Source organism: Hypanus sabinus, chromosome 17, assembly GCF_030144855.1.
Source record: "Hypanus sabinus isolate sHypSab1 chromosome 17, sHypSab1.hap1, whole genome shotgun sequence".
NCBI classification, from domain to species: domain Eukaryota; kingdom Metazoa; phylum Chordata; class Chondrichthyes; order Myliobatiformes; family Dasyatidae; genus Hypanus; species Hypanus sabinus.
The window spans coordinates 54,662,505-54,680,857 of NC_082722.1; the positions used below are offsets into that span (position 1 = coordinate 54,662,505).

Sequence of the window (18,353 nt, forward strand, 5' to 3'; positions counted from 1 at the left end):
ATTAAAGTGAACAGCTGCTGCACCGAACTTGTAAGGGTCAGTAAATCTGGTGATAAAGAAGTTCTGGGTTGTATGGTTCACAAAGTAAGTGCTTTTCTCTGTACCCCTTGATGGCTTAATAAAACAGAAATGTTTCTCTCTCTCTCTCTCTCTCTCTCTCTCTCTCTCTCTCTCTCTCTCTCTCTCTCTCCCCCCCCCCCTCCCTCCCTCCCTCCCTCCCTCCCTCCCTCCCTCCCTCCCTCCCTCTCTCTCTCTCATCACTGTTCTAATGCAGTGATGATCATGGCCTCTCCTTTGTTCTGATCATTATATTCTATTTTCTGCCTGCCTGTATGTTTTTCCTTTCTTTCCACCACCAGTTCCTAATAACTAGAGACAGTAATGACACACTACTGGTGAGCCAGAATGTCCATTTTACTAGCAGTCAAATAGAACCTATTGCATGGCAGAATGCCATGAACACAAGTTGCAGGGCTCTTCCATTGTTTTTGTCTCTATCTTTCCTCAGAAACATGGGAGCAGTAAGTGTAACAATGTCACTCATAGATGATTTAACAAAAAACAAAATTATGATACAAAATGCTGGAGTAACTCAGCAGGCCAGGCAGCATCTATGGAAAAGAGTACAGTTGACATTTTGTGCAGAGACCCTTCACTGAGAGTGGAGAGAAAAAAGATGAGGATTCAGAGTTAGAAGGTGGAGGTGGGGGTAGGGGAGGAATTATGATACCTCTTGTTTAGATGCTTTGTTTTTCTCATGTAATACAGTCAAATCCATGTCTAGCTTCTGCTTCTCCAAGGTAAAGTTGGACAGCTGAAGTGCACGTTGGATTGATTCTTCAATTGCAGCTTCAAGCTCTTTCTTCACCTTTTCCAGGTTATCTTTTTTGAGCAACAGCTGTAAACAATAAATACTCTTTTTATATGTCATATTATAAATCATAACACATATTCCAATTATCATGTAAATGCAAATATAACAGTTACTATAGCAACAACTCAACTCTGCAATTTATAAAGATTAACCTTAGCTTTATTCATCATATGCATGTCAAAATATCAGAACATACAATGCGTTGTTTGCCTCAGATCAAATCAGCGAGGGTAGGGGCAGCTCGCAAGTGTCACCCTATAGCATGCACACAACTCACTAACCCTCATCCATACATCTATGGAACATGGAAGGAAACCAGAGCACCCAAAGGAAACCAGCACTATTATGGGGAAAACAGACAAATTCTTTACAGAGAGTGGTGTGAATTGAACCCTGATTGGTGATGGTGGTCACTGTAAAGTGATTGCACTAACGAGGAGGTTCATTTTACATCACGGGATTCCTAACCCTGAATCTGTTTATTAGTTGTGGCTGCTAGCAGTGGTGTGTATCACTAGGGCTGAAGAAACAAAGGAGTATATTTACTATGTTTCAAACAAACCTAAGTAAATTTTGTACCTAGCATTACTGAAACAGGTCTGCATTCAATATATACTCACTAACGGAGCCTGTAACCTGCTGTCAACATATGGGTTTATAAAATCTTTGCAATGCTCAAAATTTCAAAGCTACAAAGGGAAAAAAAAACATTTAGAAAAACCTGAATGTCTTATTTAATTAACAGCTTCTCTCACATATAGACTATGGAGGGCCCTTTCTGTGGCAATTCTCAGTGCTCTTTTGGTACCCCACTTACAGAGGCATCATCACCTCATGAGATTCTAAGAAATTTATTATGATGTATCACCATCTATGTAATTCTATTTTATTTTCTTTCTATTGGTAAACAATTGAGCTGATGAACTAACTATTGTCATGATAAATCATTCTTGTTTATGTGCCAGCTCTTTTCCTCTTCAGTTATGACAAATTATGTTCTCCATATTTTGGCGTAAAGAAGTGATTACTAAATTAGCTCTTCATTTAATCCACTGCTGACAATGTAATAAGGTTTGATGAACATTTTTGTTGTCTTTATCTGATGCTGAAATTTCAAAGGATTACTTTAAACATGCAATATCTCCATAAAGGTTTGTTTACTAATTTTATAATGAAAGTACTTTTAACATCATCCCTGAATATCACAATATTAACATAATTTAGCAGTTGAGATAACATTATTTTCAGATGGATAGATACTTTATTGATCCCAAAGGAAATTACAGTGTCAACAGTAGCATTACAAGTGCACAGATAGACAAATATTAGAAGTAAGAAAGTATAAAAAGTAAGTTACCTCAAACAGAGTAACCGGGGGGGGGGGGGGGGGGGAGGGGTCAACACTTCCCTGGCTGTAGGTTGACTCATTATAGAGCCTATGGCTGAGGGTAAGAATGAGCTCATATAGCCCTTTTTGGAGCAGTGCAGTTGTCTTAGTCTATTACTAAAAGTGCCCCTCTGTTCAGCCAAGGAGGCATGCAGAGGGTGAGAAACAATGTCCAGAATTGCCAGGATTTTCTGTAGGGTCCTTTGTTCTTCCACAGTCTTCAGTTTGACTCCCACAGCAGAGCTGGCCTTTCTAATTGGTATATTGAGCCTATTGGCATCACCCATGTTGATGCCATTGCCCCAGCACACCACTGCATAGAAGATTGCACTGGCAACAACGGACCGGTAGAACATGTAAAGGAGAGGCCTGCACACTCCAAAGGATCTCAGTCTTCTCAGAAAGTAGAGGCAACTTTGACCCTTCTTGTACACAGCCTCTGAGTTGGTGTTCCACGCAAGTCTGTCACTCATTGATTTTACCTTATTTAGAAATTCAGTACGGAAATAAGTCTGGCCCAATGAGCCCACACCACCCAGTTACACACCTGACCAATTAATCTAATCTGTATGTCTTTGGAATTTGGGAGGAAAGCGGAACACCCAGAGAAAATCTATGTTGTCACAGGGAGAACCTGCAAACTTCTTACAGACAATTACAGATTTGATCCCTGGTTGTTGGTATTATTATAACAGCTAGACTATTGTGCTGCAAAGCCCCAAAAGTAACTGAACCCATGCAAGATAAACAGTTCAGGTTTGAATTAGGTGCCTAATTCAAGTTAGGTGACAATTCCAGACCAATCTCGACAGCTGTGGCAGAAATTTAATACTCTCATGTCCTATAAAGTGAAACCGAGTGACATAGGTGACGACAAGGTTTCACTCCCAGATGAGCTGAATCAATGTCTTTTATACTGGCTTTGCCATCAAAGCATGGAGGAACTATCACAAACTCCCAGCAACCCGATGATGCTATGATTTCAGACTTTGAGGCCAACGTGAGATGGTCCTTCAGGAGGGTGAACCCACGGAAAGAATCCAGCCTAGATGGGGTACCTTTATGAGTACTAAAGACCTGTGCTGATCAACTGGCAGGTGTGTTCACTGATATCTTAAGTCTCTCGCTTCAGCAGTCTGGGGTACCCAGCTGCTTCTAGCAGGCTTGAATTACACCGGTGCCTAAGAAAAATGTGGTAAGCTGCCTCAATGATTATCGTCCAGCAGCACTTACATCCACTATGATCAAGTGCTTTGAGAGGTTGGCAATGAAACATATCAGCTCCTGTATGAGAAGCGACTGGGATCTGCTCCAATTTGCCTACCATCACAACAGGTCAACAGCAGAAGTTATTTTGTTGGTTCTTTTCTCAACCCTGGAACATCTGTTCAGCAAAGATGCATACTACATCAGAATGCTCTTCATTCACTATAGGTCGGCATGCAATACTCCCATCCCCTCAAAACTAATCAATGAGCTTCAGTTCCTAGGCCTCAATACCTCCTTATGCAACTGGATCCTTAGTTTCCTCATTTCCAGATCTCTGTCAGTTCAGATTGGCAATAACATCTCCACAATCTCTATCAGCCCAGGTACACTACAAGGCTTTGTGCTTAGCCTCCAGCTGTTCTCACTTCACACTTATGACTGTGAGGCTAGGCACAGCTCCAATGCCAGATTTAAGTTTGCTGATGACACCACTGTTGCAGGCTGAATCAAAATAAATTAATCAGCATATAGGATGGAGATTAGCTGGGTGGTGCCTTAACAACAACCTCTAACTCAATGTCAGCAAGACAAAGGAACTGATTATTGACCAGGAGGGGGAAACTGGAGGTTTGTGAGTCAGTCCTCAATGGGGGATCAGGGGTGGAAAAGGTCAGCAACCTTAAATTTCTCAGCTTTATCATTTCACAGCATCTGTCCAGTATCTGTCTAGTATTTAAGTGCCATTAAGAAGAAAGCATGGCAGACCCTCTACTTTCTTCGAAGTTTGTGAAGATTTGGTATATCTTCTAAAACTTTGACAAGCTTCTGCAGATGCGTGGTGGAGAGTATATTGACTGATTGCATCCCAGACTGGTACAGAAACACCATTGCCCTTGAACAGAAAAATGTAGTGTGTACAACCAAGTCCATCTCGGGTGAAGGCCTCCCCACAATTGAATACATCTACATAGAGCACTATTGTAGGAAAGGAGCATCTATTTTTAAGGGCCCACATCATCCAGGTCATACTTTCTTCTCGCTGCTGCCATCAAAAAGCAGGCAAAGGACCTCAGGACCCACACTACCAGGCTCAGGAACAGTTATTACTTCTTAACCATTAGGCTCTTGAATCAGAGGGGGTAACTTCACTCACCCCATCATTGAACTGTTCCCACAAACTTTGGACTCTGTTTCAAGGAATCTTCTTCTTATGTTCTTGATATTTATTGCTTAATTATTATCATTATTAAGGTTTTCCGTTCTCTTTGCATTTGCAGTTTGTTGTCTTTTGCACATTAGTTGTTTGTTCATCCTGTTGGGTGTGGGTTTTCATTGATTCTATTGTGTTTCTTATATTTATTGTGTTTGCCCACAAGAAAATGAATCTTAGGGTTGTATATGGTGACAAACTTGTATTCTGATAATAAATTTACCTTGTATTTTATACTCCATTGATCTTTATGTTCATTGAAAACAAAGTTCAAACTATTTTTAAACATTTTCCACATATCTTATCTACATTTATGCCATCTCATATATCAAGTTTGTTGTATATACTGTAGCTCATACAAATTCAGTTGTATTTTTCATGCCAATTAACATACCTGTATCCTAGGCACAGGGCAGACAGAAGAGTCATAAGAATATAGATTTTAACAAGCAGTTATAATTGCAACAGTATTTTCTTTCTACCTGAGGGTAGGCATCATGCCAAATGACAAAAGGCGCAGTCATAAGTTTGTACTGCAAGTCTGACAATTTCTCTTACATTTCATTATGTTTGTAAGCAAATAGGAAAACTTTCATGCTTTGAAAGGAAATAACCATTCTAACCTTGGATGATGACTAAATGTAAAAAATGTCCTAAAGTTGGAAAAAAGACCCTTTGGTAAGACGTACATTTAACCTAATGCCATTTCCTAGCTCTCAACCCATTTCCCTCCATATGTCCATATGCTTTCTAAGTGTATGTAATGTAATTGCCTCAACCACTTTCTCTGATAGCAGGTTGAATATATCTGCCATCTGCTGTGTAAAAGGAGTTGCCATTCAGGTTCTTATTAGACCTTTTCACACCTAATCTTAAAACATTATCCTCTAGTTTTCAATTCCCCAACTGTAGTAAAATGACTGCTTACGCTAGCTATAACTCCCATGATTTTATATATTCTGCGAGTTCATTCCTCAGCCTCCTGTGCTCCAAGAATAAAGACCCAATCTGTCCAATCTGTCCAATCTCTCCCTGTAACTCAAGACTCTTGAGTCCTGGCAAGACCTTTGCAATTCTTTTTTGCACTCTTTCCAGCTTAATTGCGTCCTTTCTATAATAGGATGAGCAAAACTGAACACAATACTGTACAAGGCAGCACTCTTAGATCTACAACAGCACCAGGGCTCTTCTGTTCAAAACAAAGTTCCTACCTTGATTTGTCCTTCCAAAATGAATCACTTCACACTTAACTGAATTATTCCATTCTCTGCTCCTCAGCCAATCCATCAAGATCCTGCTGCAATTCTTGATACTTCTCTTTACTGACAACACTCATCCAGCCATCCATTTTTCTTTCATTCATGTACTTATCCAAGAGTCTCTTAAATGTCCTTAATGTTTCTGCCTCTACCACCACACCTGGCAGTGTATTCCAACATGCTTTACCACTGTGTAAAAAACCTACCTCTGACATCCCCCCTATCCTTCCCTCCATTTGCCTTTGAATTATATCCTCTCGTATTAGCCATTGCCATCCTGGGAAAAAGGCACTGGATGGCCACTCCATCTATGCCTATTATTATTTTATACACTTCTATCAAGCCACCTCTCATCCCCTTTTCGCTCTAAAGAGAAAAGCCCTAGCTTGCTCAACCTTTTCTTGTTAGGCATGCTCACCAATACAGGCCACATCTTGATAAATCTCCTCTACAGCATCGCTAAAGTTTCCCATCCCTCCTAAAAAGAGGTGACCAGAACTGAACACAGTGCAGAGAGAGGGGGAGAGAAAGGGGGCATTGATGGGGGGGGGGCCTGGCAGGGAGAGAGAGGGGTCCTGGTAGGGAAAGAGGGGGACCCTTTTGGGGATAGAAGGGGGCCCTGGCAGGGAGAGGGAGGAGGGTCCTGGCAGGGAGGATATTGTCTGGCCTGCTTGGGGAGTGGTTGTTCTGGAACACCATCTTGCTGTATATTTACGTGCAGGATGGGGTGGGGTGCCTTTTGAGCTGTTCTGCATTTGGGGGGATCTGTAATGGGGTAATGTACAGGGCTTTATGTGAGTTCAAAGAAGAGATATCTTCCCTGCTTTGTGTAGTTTTTGGTGCTCTCTTTTGTATCTTGTTGAGTTTGAGACCCCAGGCTGGATTAAACTAACAGTGAATGTGTCACCCTATTCTCAATGCTTTAATTTTATAGACCTAAACAGTATTTTTAGGCCTAGTTATTAGGCTTAATTTAGACTATTGCTATTCAAGGAGTAGGTTTTATTTTTAGGCCTAGTTCTTAATTTTAGTTTAGGTCATTTTGGGAGTAGGTTTATTTTTTTAGGCCTAAAGTTAGGCTTATATGACGATCAGGTTTGTTTATTTGGGTCAATTATTAGGCTTAGTTTAGACTGTTTTGGGGAGTAGCTTTGTAATGTTTCAATCTAATTTCTTTTCCTCTGTTTCTTTGAAGGTTTGACCAGTTCATGCTAGTTTCCAGGCCCAGGATCTCCAAACACTGGATCCCATGCTGCTATTATTGTCTGCAGATAGGTCTGTTCTGGTCTTTCCTTGCAATATCATTGACTCTGTGACTCTGACTCTTAGGCTGTTGCCGGTCTCTCCTATGTAAATGATGTGGCATTGCTTACACTGAATTTCATATACTAACTTTTTCTGTTCGCAGGTTATCCTCTGCACTCCCTGGAGCCCACTTTCCTGGAGCTCTGCTGTGTATGATTCTTGATATTATAAGTGTTTGCATGCCTTACTGTTCCTCCCCCCACATTTTGGGGCTAGATGTAATGTAGTACGTCCCTCATGTTCCTACATCTCTTAAAAGCTATCACTATTATGAATTGAGCCAGTGGATCCCCCTCTGCCATGCTATTCAAAATGTGTTTTAATTATCTGTGGAGATTAACCACCATCCCAGCTGTATCGAGCTATAACATTGACTTGTGGCTCTTGAACTAAATTCCCCCTCTAATGAAGGCTAACATACAGCATGCCCTTCTTTTCAACCACCCTATTAACTTGTGCACTGCTTTGAAGGAGTTATGGATGTGGACCCTAAGATCCCTCTGTTCCACTACACTTTTAAAAATCTTCGACCTTCCAATATGTATCGCTTCATACTTTCTGGATTAAATTTCATCTGCCACTTCTCAGCCCATCTCAGCATCCTGTCTATGACCTGTTCTAACCTATGACAAACTAGCTACAAAATCACCAGCCTTCGCGTTATATGCTACTTCCACACCTAAGTCAATTATATAAAAAAAACACCATCAGGAAATTGACTAGTCACAGACCTCCAGGCAGAATACACCCCATCTACTGCCATCCTCTTCCTCCTTTGGACAAGCCAATCCAAATCCATGCAGTCAAGTTTCCATGGATCCTATATCTCCTGACTTTCTGAATGTGCCTGCCATGGGGAACTTGTCAAATGCCTTACTGTAATCCACATACATGCACCACTCTACCTTCATCAATTTGTTTTGTCACTTCCTAGGCTTGTTAGGCTCGTGAGGCATGACTTGCCCCTCAAAAAGCCTTGCTGACTATTCCAAACCACACTTTGCTTGTAAATTCTGTCTCAATCTCTTCCCTTGTTTTTGTGTATATTCTGTTCTCTCTCAGGGACTAATCTATCCTAACGTTTTTCAAAAGTTCCAACACATCCTCTTTCTTAACTTGAACATGTTTCAGCATATTAGCCTGACTCTCATTATTCAAGGTCCCCTCACTGGACCTCCCCTACCTCCTCAGACTCCTACCGTCACTCTAGTCATTCTCCTGTCTTTGCACATGTGTAGGACATCTTGGGATTTCCTTAATCCCACTCATCAAAACCTTCTTATGCCCCATTCTAGCTTTCCTGTCCCTTCTTAAGCCACTTCCTCACTAGATTATACCTCTCAGGAGCTCTGTCTAATCCTTACGTATGTTCCCTTTTTCCTCTTGACTAGATGTGGTAATTCTCTTGTCAAGTTTGGTTCCTTCGCCCTACTATCCTTTCCCTGCCTCAGTGGGACAAACCTGTCTATAATCCATGCAAGTGCTCCCTAAACAACTTCCACATTTTGGTTATACACTTCTCTAAGTTTGCGAATTACACACCCAAGTTCCTGCCTAGTAGCATTGTACAGTAATTTGTCCTCATCCAATAAGATACTTTCCCATACTATCTGCTCCTTCCTCTAGCCAGGGCTATGCTAAAAGTCAGGGAGTTGTGGTCACTTTCTCCTGACACAGCTTGAAATAATGTGTGTGATCCAAACCAAATCTGTAGTACATGCATTCACGTTGACGGAAAACCCTATCATTTATCAATGATTGGTTCTGATTAATGTCAACAATAGGTTCCAAAACTGGAAAAGATTCGACATTGACCTTGCTGAATTTAATAACTCAATGAGTATGAAAGGCAATTCCAGAACATTCACCTCAGAATAGCAACTGCTATATTGATGTTGCAAATTCTCTCTGCTGCTCTGCAAGGTGGACAACTTCTCTTCTCTGTTTGAAACCTGCAAAACATTCATGGAAATAGTTTAATTTTATAGCAAAAGAAATTTCTCCAATTTTAGCTGCATCTAACCATGCTGACAAACAGCCCAAATAATTAGAAAAAAAAAGTTGAAGACCAAGTAAGATCTTTTCTCTATGACTTGCATGATTTTCTAATTGTAGTGTCTAAGTAAAAATATAGTTCCCTTTAAGACAAGTTTTATATCAGCTACTACAATCTTTTCTCACAGTGGATAGTTCAGCTATGCTGCCAAGCTTCTGTTTCACTTAAAATTGCCTGGGTGGACAACAGTTAGATAATAATGTTCACTCTGCTTACACATTCTATTCAAACAACACACACAAAGTGCTGGTGGAACACTGCAGGTCAGGCAGCATCGATAAAGAGAAGCACTGTTGATGTTTCAGGCTGAGACCCTTCATCAGGACTAGCTGAAAGGAAAGATAGTAAGAGATTTGAAAGTAGTGGGGGGGAGGGAGAAATGCGAAATGATAGGAGAAGACCGGAGGGGGTGGGATGAAGCTAAGAGCTGGAAAGGTGATTGGTGAAAGTGATACAGAGCTGGAGAAGGTGAGACCCGATGCAGTCTGGGAGACAGTTTCGCTGAACACCTACGCTTGGTCCCCCAGAGAAAGCAGAATCTCCCAGTGGCCACACATTTTAATTCCACATCCCATTGCCATTCTGATATGTCTATCCATGGCCTCCCCTACTGTCAAAATGAATCCAAACTCAGGTTGGAGGAACAAGACCTTATATACTGGCTGGGTAGCCTCCAACCTGATGGCATGAACATTGACTTCTCTAACTTCTGTTAATGCCCCTCCTCCCCTTCTTACCCCATCCTGAAATATTTAATTGTTTGTTTTTTTTCTCTCTGCCCATCACTCTGCCTGTTCTCCATCTCCCTCTGGTGCTCCCCTCCACCTTTCTTTCTCCCGAGGTCTCCTGTCCCATGATCTTTTCCCTTCTCCAGCTCTACATCACTTTCGCCAATCACCTTTCCAGCTCTTAGCTTCATCCCACCCCCTCCAGTCTTCTTCTATCATTTCGCATTCCCCCCCCCCCCAACTACTTTCAAATCTCTTACTATCTTTCCTTTCAGTTAGTCCTGACGAAGGGTCTCGGCCCGAAACGTTGACAGTGCTTCTCCTTATAGATGCTGCCTGGCCTGCAGTGTTCCACCAGCATTTTGTGTGTGTTGTTTGAATTTCCAGCATCTGCAGATTTCCTCGTGTTTACATTCTATTCATTTTGTTTTATGTAGCTATTTAAACAGTTAGGGCAGTGCAGAGAAAACAAACTGATACTCTGATTTGACGGTGACTGAGAGGTTGTGTATGTGGAGGACCAACATCTTTTACTTCTCAACTCAAAGGTCTGGTCAATGGAATACTTTTACTTATTACACAGCTTTAATCTGACTTGGCTTTTAACTCAGAAGTCTACCTCATGTTTGTATTGGTCCAAACTACTAGTCCCAGACAAATGGATCGTGCAGAAGGGGGCAGATCCAATGGATTTATTAATATTAATATGGAAGGAAGGTCAATTGGACTTTGTGCTTGTTTATCTTCAGAATTGTAATGTTCAATATTTACTTTGGAAGAGCCAGTGAAAGTGGTGGCTTTGGAAGTTCCTTAAGTTTATGCTGCTCACAGACAACCTGCGCAGAACCCGGCTCAAACAGGCAGCGGCCAACTCTAAGATTGCATCTGTTGCTCTAAAGGACATCGCTTGCTGCCCCTGCCCCATCAGCCAAAATCAGCTGTAGAAAAAAGTTTTTGAGTTGAATCTTTTGTGAAAAGCCTCATGTGCATGCCATGGACTCGGCAGCTAACGTACTGACTGCTCTGTGACCTGAAGGCTGTGCAGGTTTTAAGTCAGTATATTTAGCAGTCACCCCATCAGTAGGAATTGTCTCTGGATGAGTAGCATTTCACCTCATAATGTAACCATGCAATTCACCTTAGTCCGAGGCTCAGGGGTCCTGCTGTGCAAGAGAAACCCCACCAGAACCTGAGTCACTGAAAACTCAAATCACCTACAAAGTCTGGGACATTTCAGGCTCTCAGCAATGAGCTGGCTTCATCAGCAAACAGGTGGCTTGCTGATCAGCTCTATTATCATTAAATCTGCTGACTCAGGCAATGTTAGAATAACTCAAGCCTGCTGTATATTTCTACAGATGGAACCGAATTGCAAATGCATTTATAAAATGGCACAGATATCAAAAAGGCAAAAGAAAAATGATCATTATTTCTTCCGAATATGATATTGCTATTGTACTCTACTAGCAGATCAACCTTGATCAACACTTTAAGGCCTCCATCAAACACACTGGGCAAATCTTGTTATTTTTTAATCACTTCAAGTATTTTGATTATTGTGCATTCAGAAAGGCTCAGCATCTCCTCAGGAAATCAAATGCCCAGGTAAACTTTACATTAGTAATAATTACCATGGTAAAGATATAAATAAGCATAAATTTAATAAGGTAAGAATATAACTACATGGTTTTGCAGAATATTACTTACTGACTTTGAATGTTATTCTATGGGAAACATTAAAAATATCCATTTGAAAACATAAACGATAATAGTGTAATTTAATAAAAGCAATGAATAGATTAGAATAGGAGTTGATTTTCAGTAAAAGGAACTTGCGCTCCAGTCTCTGTATTCCATGAGAAGCCAAATGCAGATTGGGTGACAGCTTTAGTGAGTGTTTGCATTCAGGGGTGACTCAGAGCTCCCTGTTGACTACCATTTCAATTCTCCACCCCGTTCTCATTTTGACCTACCTGTCTGTGACCATCTGCACTGAAATAATGAGATTATTGTAAACTTGAGAATCAGTGTCATATCGTTTGTCCAGGAACATTGTAGCTGTCTGTACTCAATACTGAATTCTATAACTTATGGTAACCAATGATTTCTCTCCGTGTCAGAGCCAGCCATATATGTTGCAGATCATATATTGATGATATAGGCTCTCAATCCGTTAACATAGCTGGGCCTTGCTGGACAGAGGCCTGTACTTCACTACTTTTATGTCCCTTTCTATGTAGTCTCCCTTTCTAACTGCCTCACTAACATTTCAGAAGTGGGTAAGTATACAGGAATTAATCTTTGGAATTCTCTACCCCAAAGGTTGCAAAGGCAAAGACACTGGAAGCACTTACAGGGGAGGCAGATAAATTTTTGAAAAATCGGGGAATTGAGGGCTTGGTGGATCTGACATAAAAAAAAGTTGAGTCCTGGGGCAGATGGCTCCTGGTTTGCTCCTTTTATACTGAGTGCTTTCAACATTTTTTTTGTTTCTGTCAAACTATATAAGCCTTTTTTGCCATGTACTTTACAATTACATTCTAATGCCACTTTGGACTAAAAATTAAGGAAAGAGACTCATCTTTGCATCTTGTATTAATCCACAAGGTAGTAATGGATGTATATGACTTCAATGGAAGTACATTTCAGATACAATGTACAATATTCTGCTGCTAGTGTACATTTGCAGTACCAACAAAGGGTGAATTTATAAATTGGACTTTCCAGGTATATTATCAAACACAGTGGTTTGCGGTTAATTGGGACATATTGGGACCAGCTGCTCTAATTAGGTGGTTTCATGGAAATAGTTAAAAAGGTATAAAAAAGAAATTTTTGAGTAAAAAAAATGTATTTAAATGAAATACAGAACATTTAGAACACTATCAATACTACTACAGTTCTATAAATCTGTGTATTAGTTCCAAATAGTTATCGATGGAGAAATTCCTCCAGTGTATGCGGCTGTGTTCTTTTGATTGTAAATGAACAAAATCAATGCAGGCACTTAGAGCAGATAATGGACTGCCTTCATACAATACTTTCAACTATTGCATCGTCAAGATCTTCATTTTCATTGTGCCATTCAAGATGATCGCTGATGCCTTCAAATTCTTCATAGGTCCTAACTTGTTGAAGCAGTAAAATAATTTCATTTTCACTCCCTGACCATTTCTGGCATCTCCAACCCTGAATGCTTGAAACCACAGTGAGAAAAATAGTTCTGAATTGTCTTACTGCTTATTTCTCACCAACTGTCAGTGACAAAAATCATTGCTTTTTTTTAAACTCAATCACACACAGCTCATGTTATTTAAAAACTGCTCACTCTAAACAAAATATAATGTCCAATGGCCATTAGCAAAAGCATGTGACTGACGCTAGTTAAAAACTGTTTGGCAACAGTCTTCTGTCCCAGTTAAGTGGTGTTGTGTCCCAAATAAACAAAGGGAATCCTGGTTATTTTCTCAATTAATTTTTGTTCCTTCAGAATTGTCCTAGATAAGCTGGTTGCCCCAATTAATTAATAGCTCAATGAACTCAAATTCACTGCACTAAAAGCACACAAATTTATTTTCCTGAGTGCAACTTAAAGAGCAGACTGCACAAAAGCAAACTTCTATTAATTGCTTCAGTTCAAAAATGTGTTGTATGTGCACCTTAAAAGGCACACTGCCCTGAGTCTTCTGCAAGAAATTTCTGTAGCGGCCAGTCACAGAGGTTGGTAAACTGGAAGATATCAAGGATCAGAATCTGGAGATGAAGACATTCTGGGGATCAGGCTGTTTAACATTGTGGCTAAGAGGTTTGTAATATATAACCATATAACAATTACAGCACAGAAAAAGGCCATCTCAGCCCTTCTAGTCCGTGCCGAACACTTACTCTCACCTAGTCCCACCTACCTGCACTCAGTCCATAAACCTCCATTCCTTTCCTGTCCATATACCTATCCGTTCCCCTCTTTTCCTTCGCTACATCAATGACTGCATTGGCACTGCCTCCTGCACGCATGCTGAGCTCGTTGACTTCATTAACTTTGCCTCCAATTTTCACCCTGCTCTCAAATTTACCTGGTCCATTTCCGACACCTCCCTCCCCTTTCTTGATCTTTCTGTCTCCACCTCTGGAGACAGCTTATCTACTGATATCTACTATAAGCCTACAGACTCTCACAGCTACCTGGACTATTTCTCTTCCCACCCTGTCTCTTGCAAAAATGCCATCCCCTTCTCGCAATTCCTCCGTCTCTGCTGCATCTGCTCTCAGGATGAGGCTTTTCATTCCAGGACGAAGGAGATGTCTTCCTTTTTTAAACAAAGGGGCTTCCCTTCTTCCCCCATCAACTCTGCTCTCAAATGCATCTCTCCCATTTCCTGCACATCTGCCCTCATCCCATCCGCCCACTATCCCATTCGGGAAAGGGTTCCCCTTGTCCTCACCTACCACCCCACCAGCCTCCAGGTCCAATGTATAATTCTCCGTAACTTCCGCCACCTCCAACGGGATCCCACTACCAAGCACATCTTTCCATCCCCCCCCCTTCTGCAGGGATCGCTCCCTCTGCGACCTCCTTGTCCATTCGTTCTCCCCCATCCCTTCCCACCGATCTCCCTCCTGGCACTTATCCTTGTAAGCAAAACATGTACTACACCTGCCCTTACACTTCCTCCCTCACCACCATTCAGGGCCCCAGACAGTCCTTCCAGGTGAGGCGACACTTCACCTGTGAGTCGGTCGGTGTGGTGTACTGCATCCGGTGCTCCCAGTGAGGCCTTTTATATATTGGTAAGACCTGACGCAGACTGGGAGACCATTTCGCTGAACACCTACGCTCTGTCCGCCAAATAAAGCAGGATTTCCCAGTGGCCACACATTTTAATTCCACGTCCCATTCCCATTCTGATATGTCTATCCATAGCCTCCTCTACTGTCAAAATGAATCCAAACTCAGGTTGGAGGAACAACACCTTATATACTGGCTGGGTAGCCTCCAACCTCATGACATGAACATTGACTACTCTAACTTCTGTTAATGCCCTTCCTCCCCTTCTTACCCCATCCCTGACATATTTAGTTGTTTGTTTTTTCTCTCTCTCTCCGCCCATCACTCTGCCTGTTCTCCATATCCCTCTGGTGATCCCCTCCTCGCTTCTTTCTCCCTAGGCCTCCCGTCCCATGTTCCTTTCCCTTCTCCAGCTCTGTAACCCTTTTGCCAATCACCTTTCCAGCTCTTAGCTTCATCCCACCCTCTCCGGTCTTCTCCTATCATTTTGCATTTCCCTCTCCCCCTACTGCTTTCAAATCTCTTAGTATCTTTCCTTTCAGTTAGTCCTGATGAAGGGTCTCGGCCCGAAATGTTGACAGTGCTTCTCCCTATAGATGCTGCCTGGCCTGCTGTGTTCCACCAGCATTTTGTGTGTGTTGCTCATATACCTATCCTATTTTTTTTTAATGACAAAATTGAACCTGCCTCTACCACTTTGGATGATTTGGATAGTCCCATCAAACATCGTGACTCATGTTGGAAAAGAGCCTGGTCAAATTCTTGGAGTAAGGGCATCAACTGAGAAATGGTTATTATCATGTTTCACATTGCAAAAATATATATTCAATTGCAGCCCAAAAATTAATATAAAACAAATTCTTGGCTTTTAATGGAAATATCTAATGAGCCAATCATGTGGCAGCAACTCTATGCAAAAAGAATGCAGACCAGATCAAGAGGTTCAGCTGCAGTAGAGATCAAACATCAGAATGGGGAAGAAGTGTGTTCTAAGTGACTTTAACCTTGGAGTGATTGTTGGTTCCAGACAGGGTGGCTTGATTATCTCAGAAACTGTTGACCTTCTGGGATTTTCACACATAGTTCTCAGAGAATGGTGTGAACAACAAAAAAAACATCCAGTGAGTGACAGTTCTGTGGGTGAAAATACCCTGTTAATGAGAGATGTTTGGGAGAATGGCCAGACTCATTCAAGCTGACAGGAAGGCGACAGTATCTCAATTACCACACATTACAACAGTGGTGTCCAGAAGGGCGTTTATGAATGTGCAAAACGTTGAACCTTGAAGCTACAGCAGCAGAAGACCACACTGGGTTCCACCTAACACAATAGCCACTAGTGTATATACATGCACACTATTACTTGTTTAAATAAAATATTGCACAAGCACAACAAACTGGATATACAGTACCTTGCTTTGAAGCTTCAAGATTTCACTATGTAGAGTCTGAATTTCATTTTGCAGTTGGTATATCATCTCATCTTTTTGTGCTGATCTCTTCTCAACTGAATCCTGGGTATTGTGGATAGATAAGAGTTCCGCATTCAACTGTCGAATTGTATCCTCACATCGATGCACCTACAAAATTGATAATCATCAATCTATATGATATTCACACAACCAGCAAGGCTCAAGGACATGAAAATAATTGTGTATAAATAAACTGAAATACCTGATGTAAGTATTAAACAGTAAGGCATCCTTATAGTTAAAATACATTGGACTGCTACTAATTAAAAAAATTATGTTTATTTCTTAATATACTTAGTCTGACGCAACCAGTGGAATTCATAAGACTTCAAGTGGTTTCCTCCTAGTAAGATCACATTTTTCTTTTGCCCTGTTACAAGAGGAGTCTATAGATGATTGTTCTAGATTATGTTCAGACATAATTTAGAATGCAAAATGACTTTAAGAGAAAACTATAGAGTGCCAGAAAATGTATAGTTAACTACTGTTGTATGGATTATTGGAAAAGTAATTGGATGGAAGGAAGCAGATTCACATATTACAAGAGGACACACACAGGCCCAATCAGAAATGTTACTGCACAGCACAACATTGTAGTGGGATAGGTCACAAATTCGTTCTCAAAAACCTGATTGTTTAAGGCTGTTGGGAATGTGCAACGATATCAAATAGTGTACAACATTCATTTGACTATGCATAAATAAATGGCTTGGGCCCTGAATGCTGAAAAAGGGTCTGATCCTACAGAAAAGTCAAGACATCAGTTGGCTTTGGTTAATTTCCGTCATTAAACACAGTTAGTAATCCCTCCCTACTCAATTGCCCTCTGGTCCTAATTTCTTCTTTAACATTTACCCACCTTACTGATCATCACCCCATTATACCACATTTTTTCTCCCATACACACACCCTTTCACCTTGCCAATTCCCTCCATAATATTTTCAATCTCACTCATGATGGCCCCTCCAAATATCTACCCCAGTCATCTTGCAATCAATTTTCATATATTGTATCTCAAGTGTCAGAATTATAAGATATCACAGAATATCAGAATCTGTGGCTTTGCACATATTTGCCATGAAATTTCTGTGCAGTGTCACTTTAAGATACATTTTTATTTGTGTTACAGTTCTTGGTCAAAATGCATTAGAGCCATTTTCCTCTGGGTGAATTATTCTGAAATTTGATCAAAAACCATCTTACCAGGGCTAATGTCAGCCAGGTGCATGAGAGAGTGTGTGATGTATTGAGTTGGTAGAAGATGGCATTTGATGATATATTCACTGAATTTCTCCACACCCATGAGGTCAATGAAATTCTTGAAGCAGTGTATTCAGATCTTCCGAATATTACTCCTGAAATTGACTACCACTACCTATCTTCTCCCATTGATTTCTGAATGTATGTCTGGAAGTTCTTAGAGTGGCTAAACTTAAAACAACAAATTAATGGAAAATCTTTTCTGGCTTTTTTTTTACCAAGTTAAGTTTGATTTTCCCAGCTTCCAAGTATCAGAATTTTCAGGACAACAAAAGATTATTTATCTTAATTCTTTTTAATATCTCAGTGACTTGTTTCGTATTTTAGTGTGCTGTAATGGGACCATATCTCCCCTCACATAGGTGATGGATAAACATGTTACAGGAAAAGAACATGATACAAGCTTAATCAAATATAGCTCAGAATAAAAAAGGCACCTCTTTTGTGGATTCAAGATGGAGAGATCTATAATCTTGCAGCTGTCTCTCTAAGTTCTGCATTGCCTTAATGCTGTCATCTCTCTCCATCTCTGCTGCTTTAAGCTGTTGCCTTAGATGTTCCATCTGCAATTCAAAATGAAAAATCTTTTGAATAAGAGAAAATTTATGACAAATTATTTTGTTAATGGACTGTATTTTTTAATAAGCAAAACACTAAAGAAATGAAGTTTGCTAGAGCTGTTCTGGAGGGTTTAAACTAATTTGGAAGAGAGTTGGGAACCAGAATGACAGTGTGAGATGCCTGCCAAGGAGCAAAATTGTATTCACCAGGATGAGTTGCAATGTAAAAGGCGGACAAAATCAAAA

The 18,353-nt window shown here is 40.7% G+C and overlaps 1 protein-coding gene across 1 annotated transcript in view; it reads right to left on the reverse strand.

Moving 5' to 3' along the window:
* Nucleotides 1-18,353, reverse strand: part of LOC132406637 (early endosome antigen 1) — a 632,764-nt gene that overhangs the window by 166,882 nt on the left and 447,529 nt on the right. The window contains exons 19-22 of the mRNA XM_059992439.1: nt 17,985-18,110; nt 16,227-16,394; nt 9,113-9,196; nt 731-898 (exon numbers count right to left, since the gene is read on the reverse strand). Coding sequence (XP_059848422.1) covers nt 731-898; nt 9,113-9,196; nt 16,227-16,394; nt 17,985-18,110 — 546 coding nt within the window. The remainder of the gene's footprint in view (nt 1-730; nt 899-9,112; nt 9,197-16,226; nt 16,395-17,984; nt 18,111-18,353) is intronic.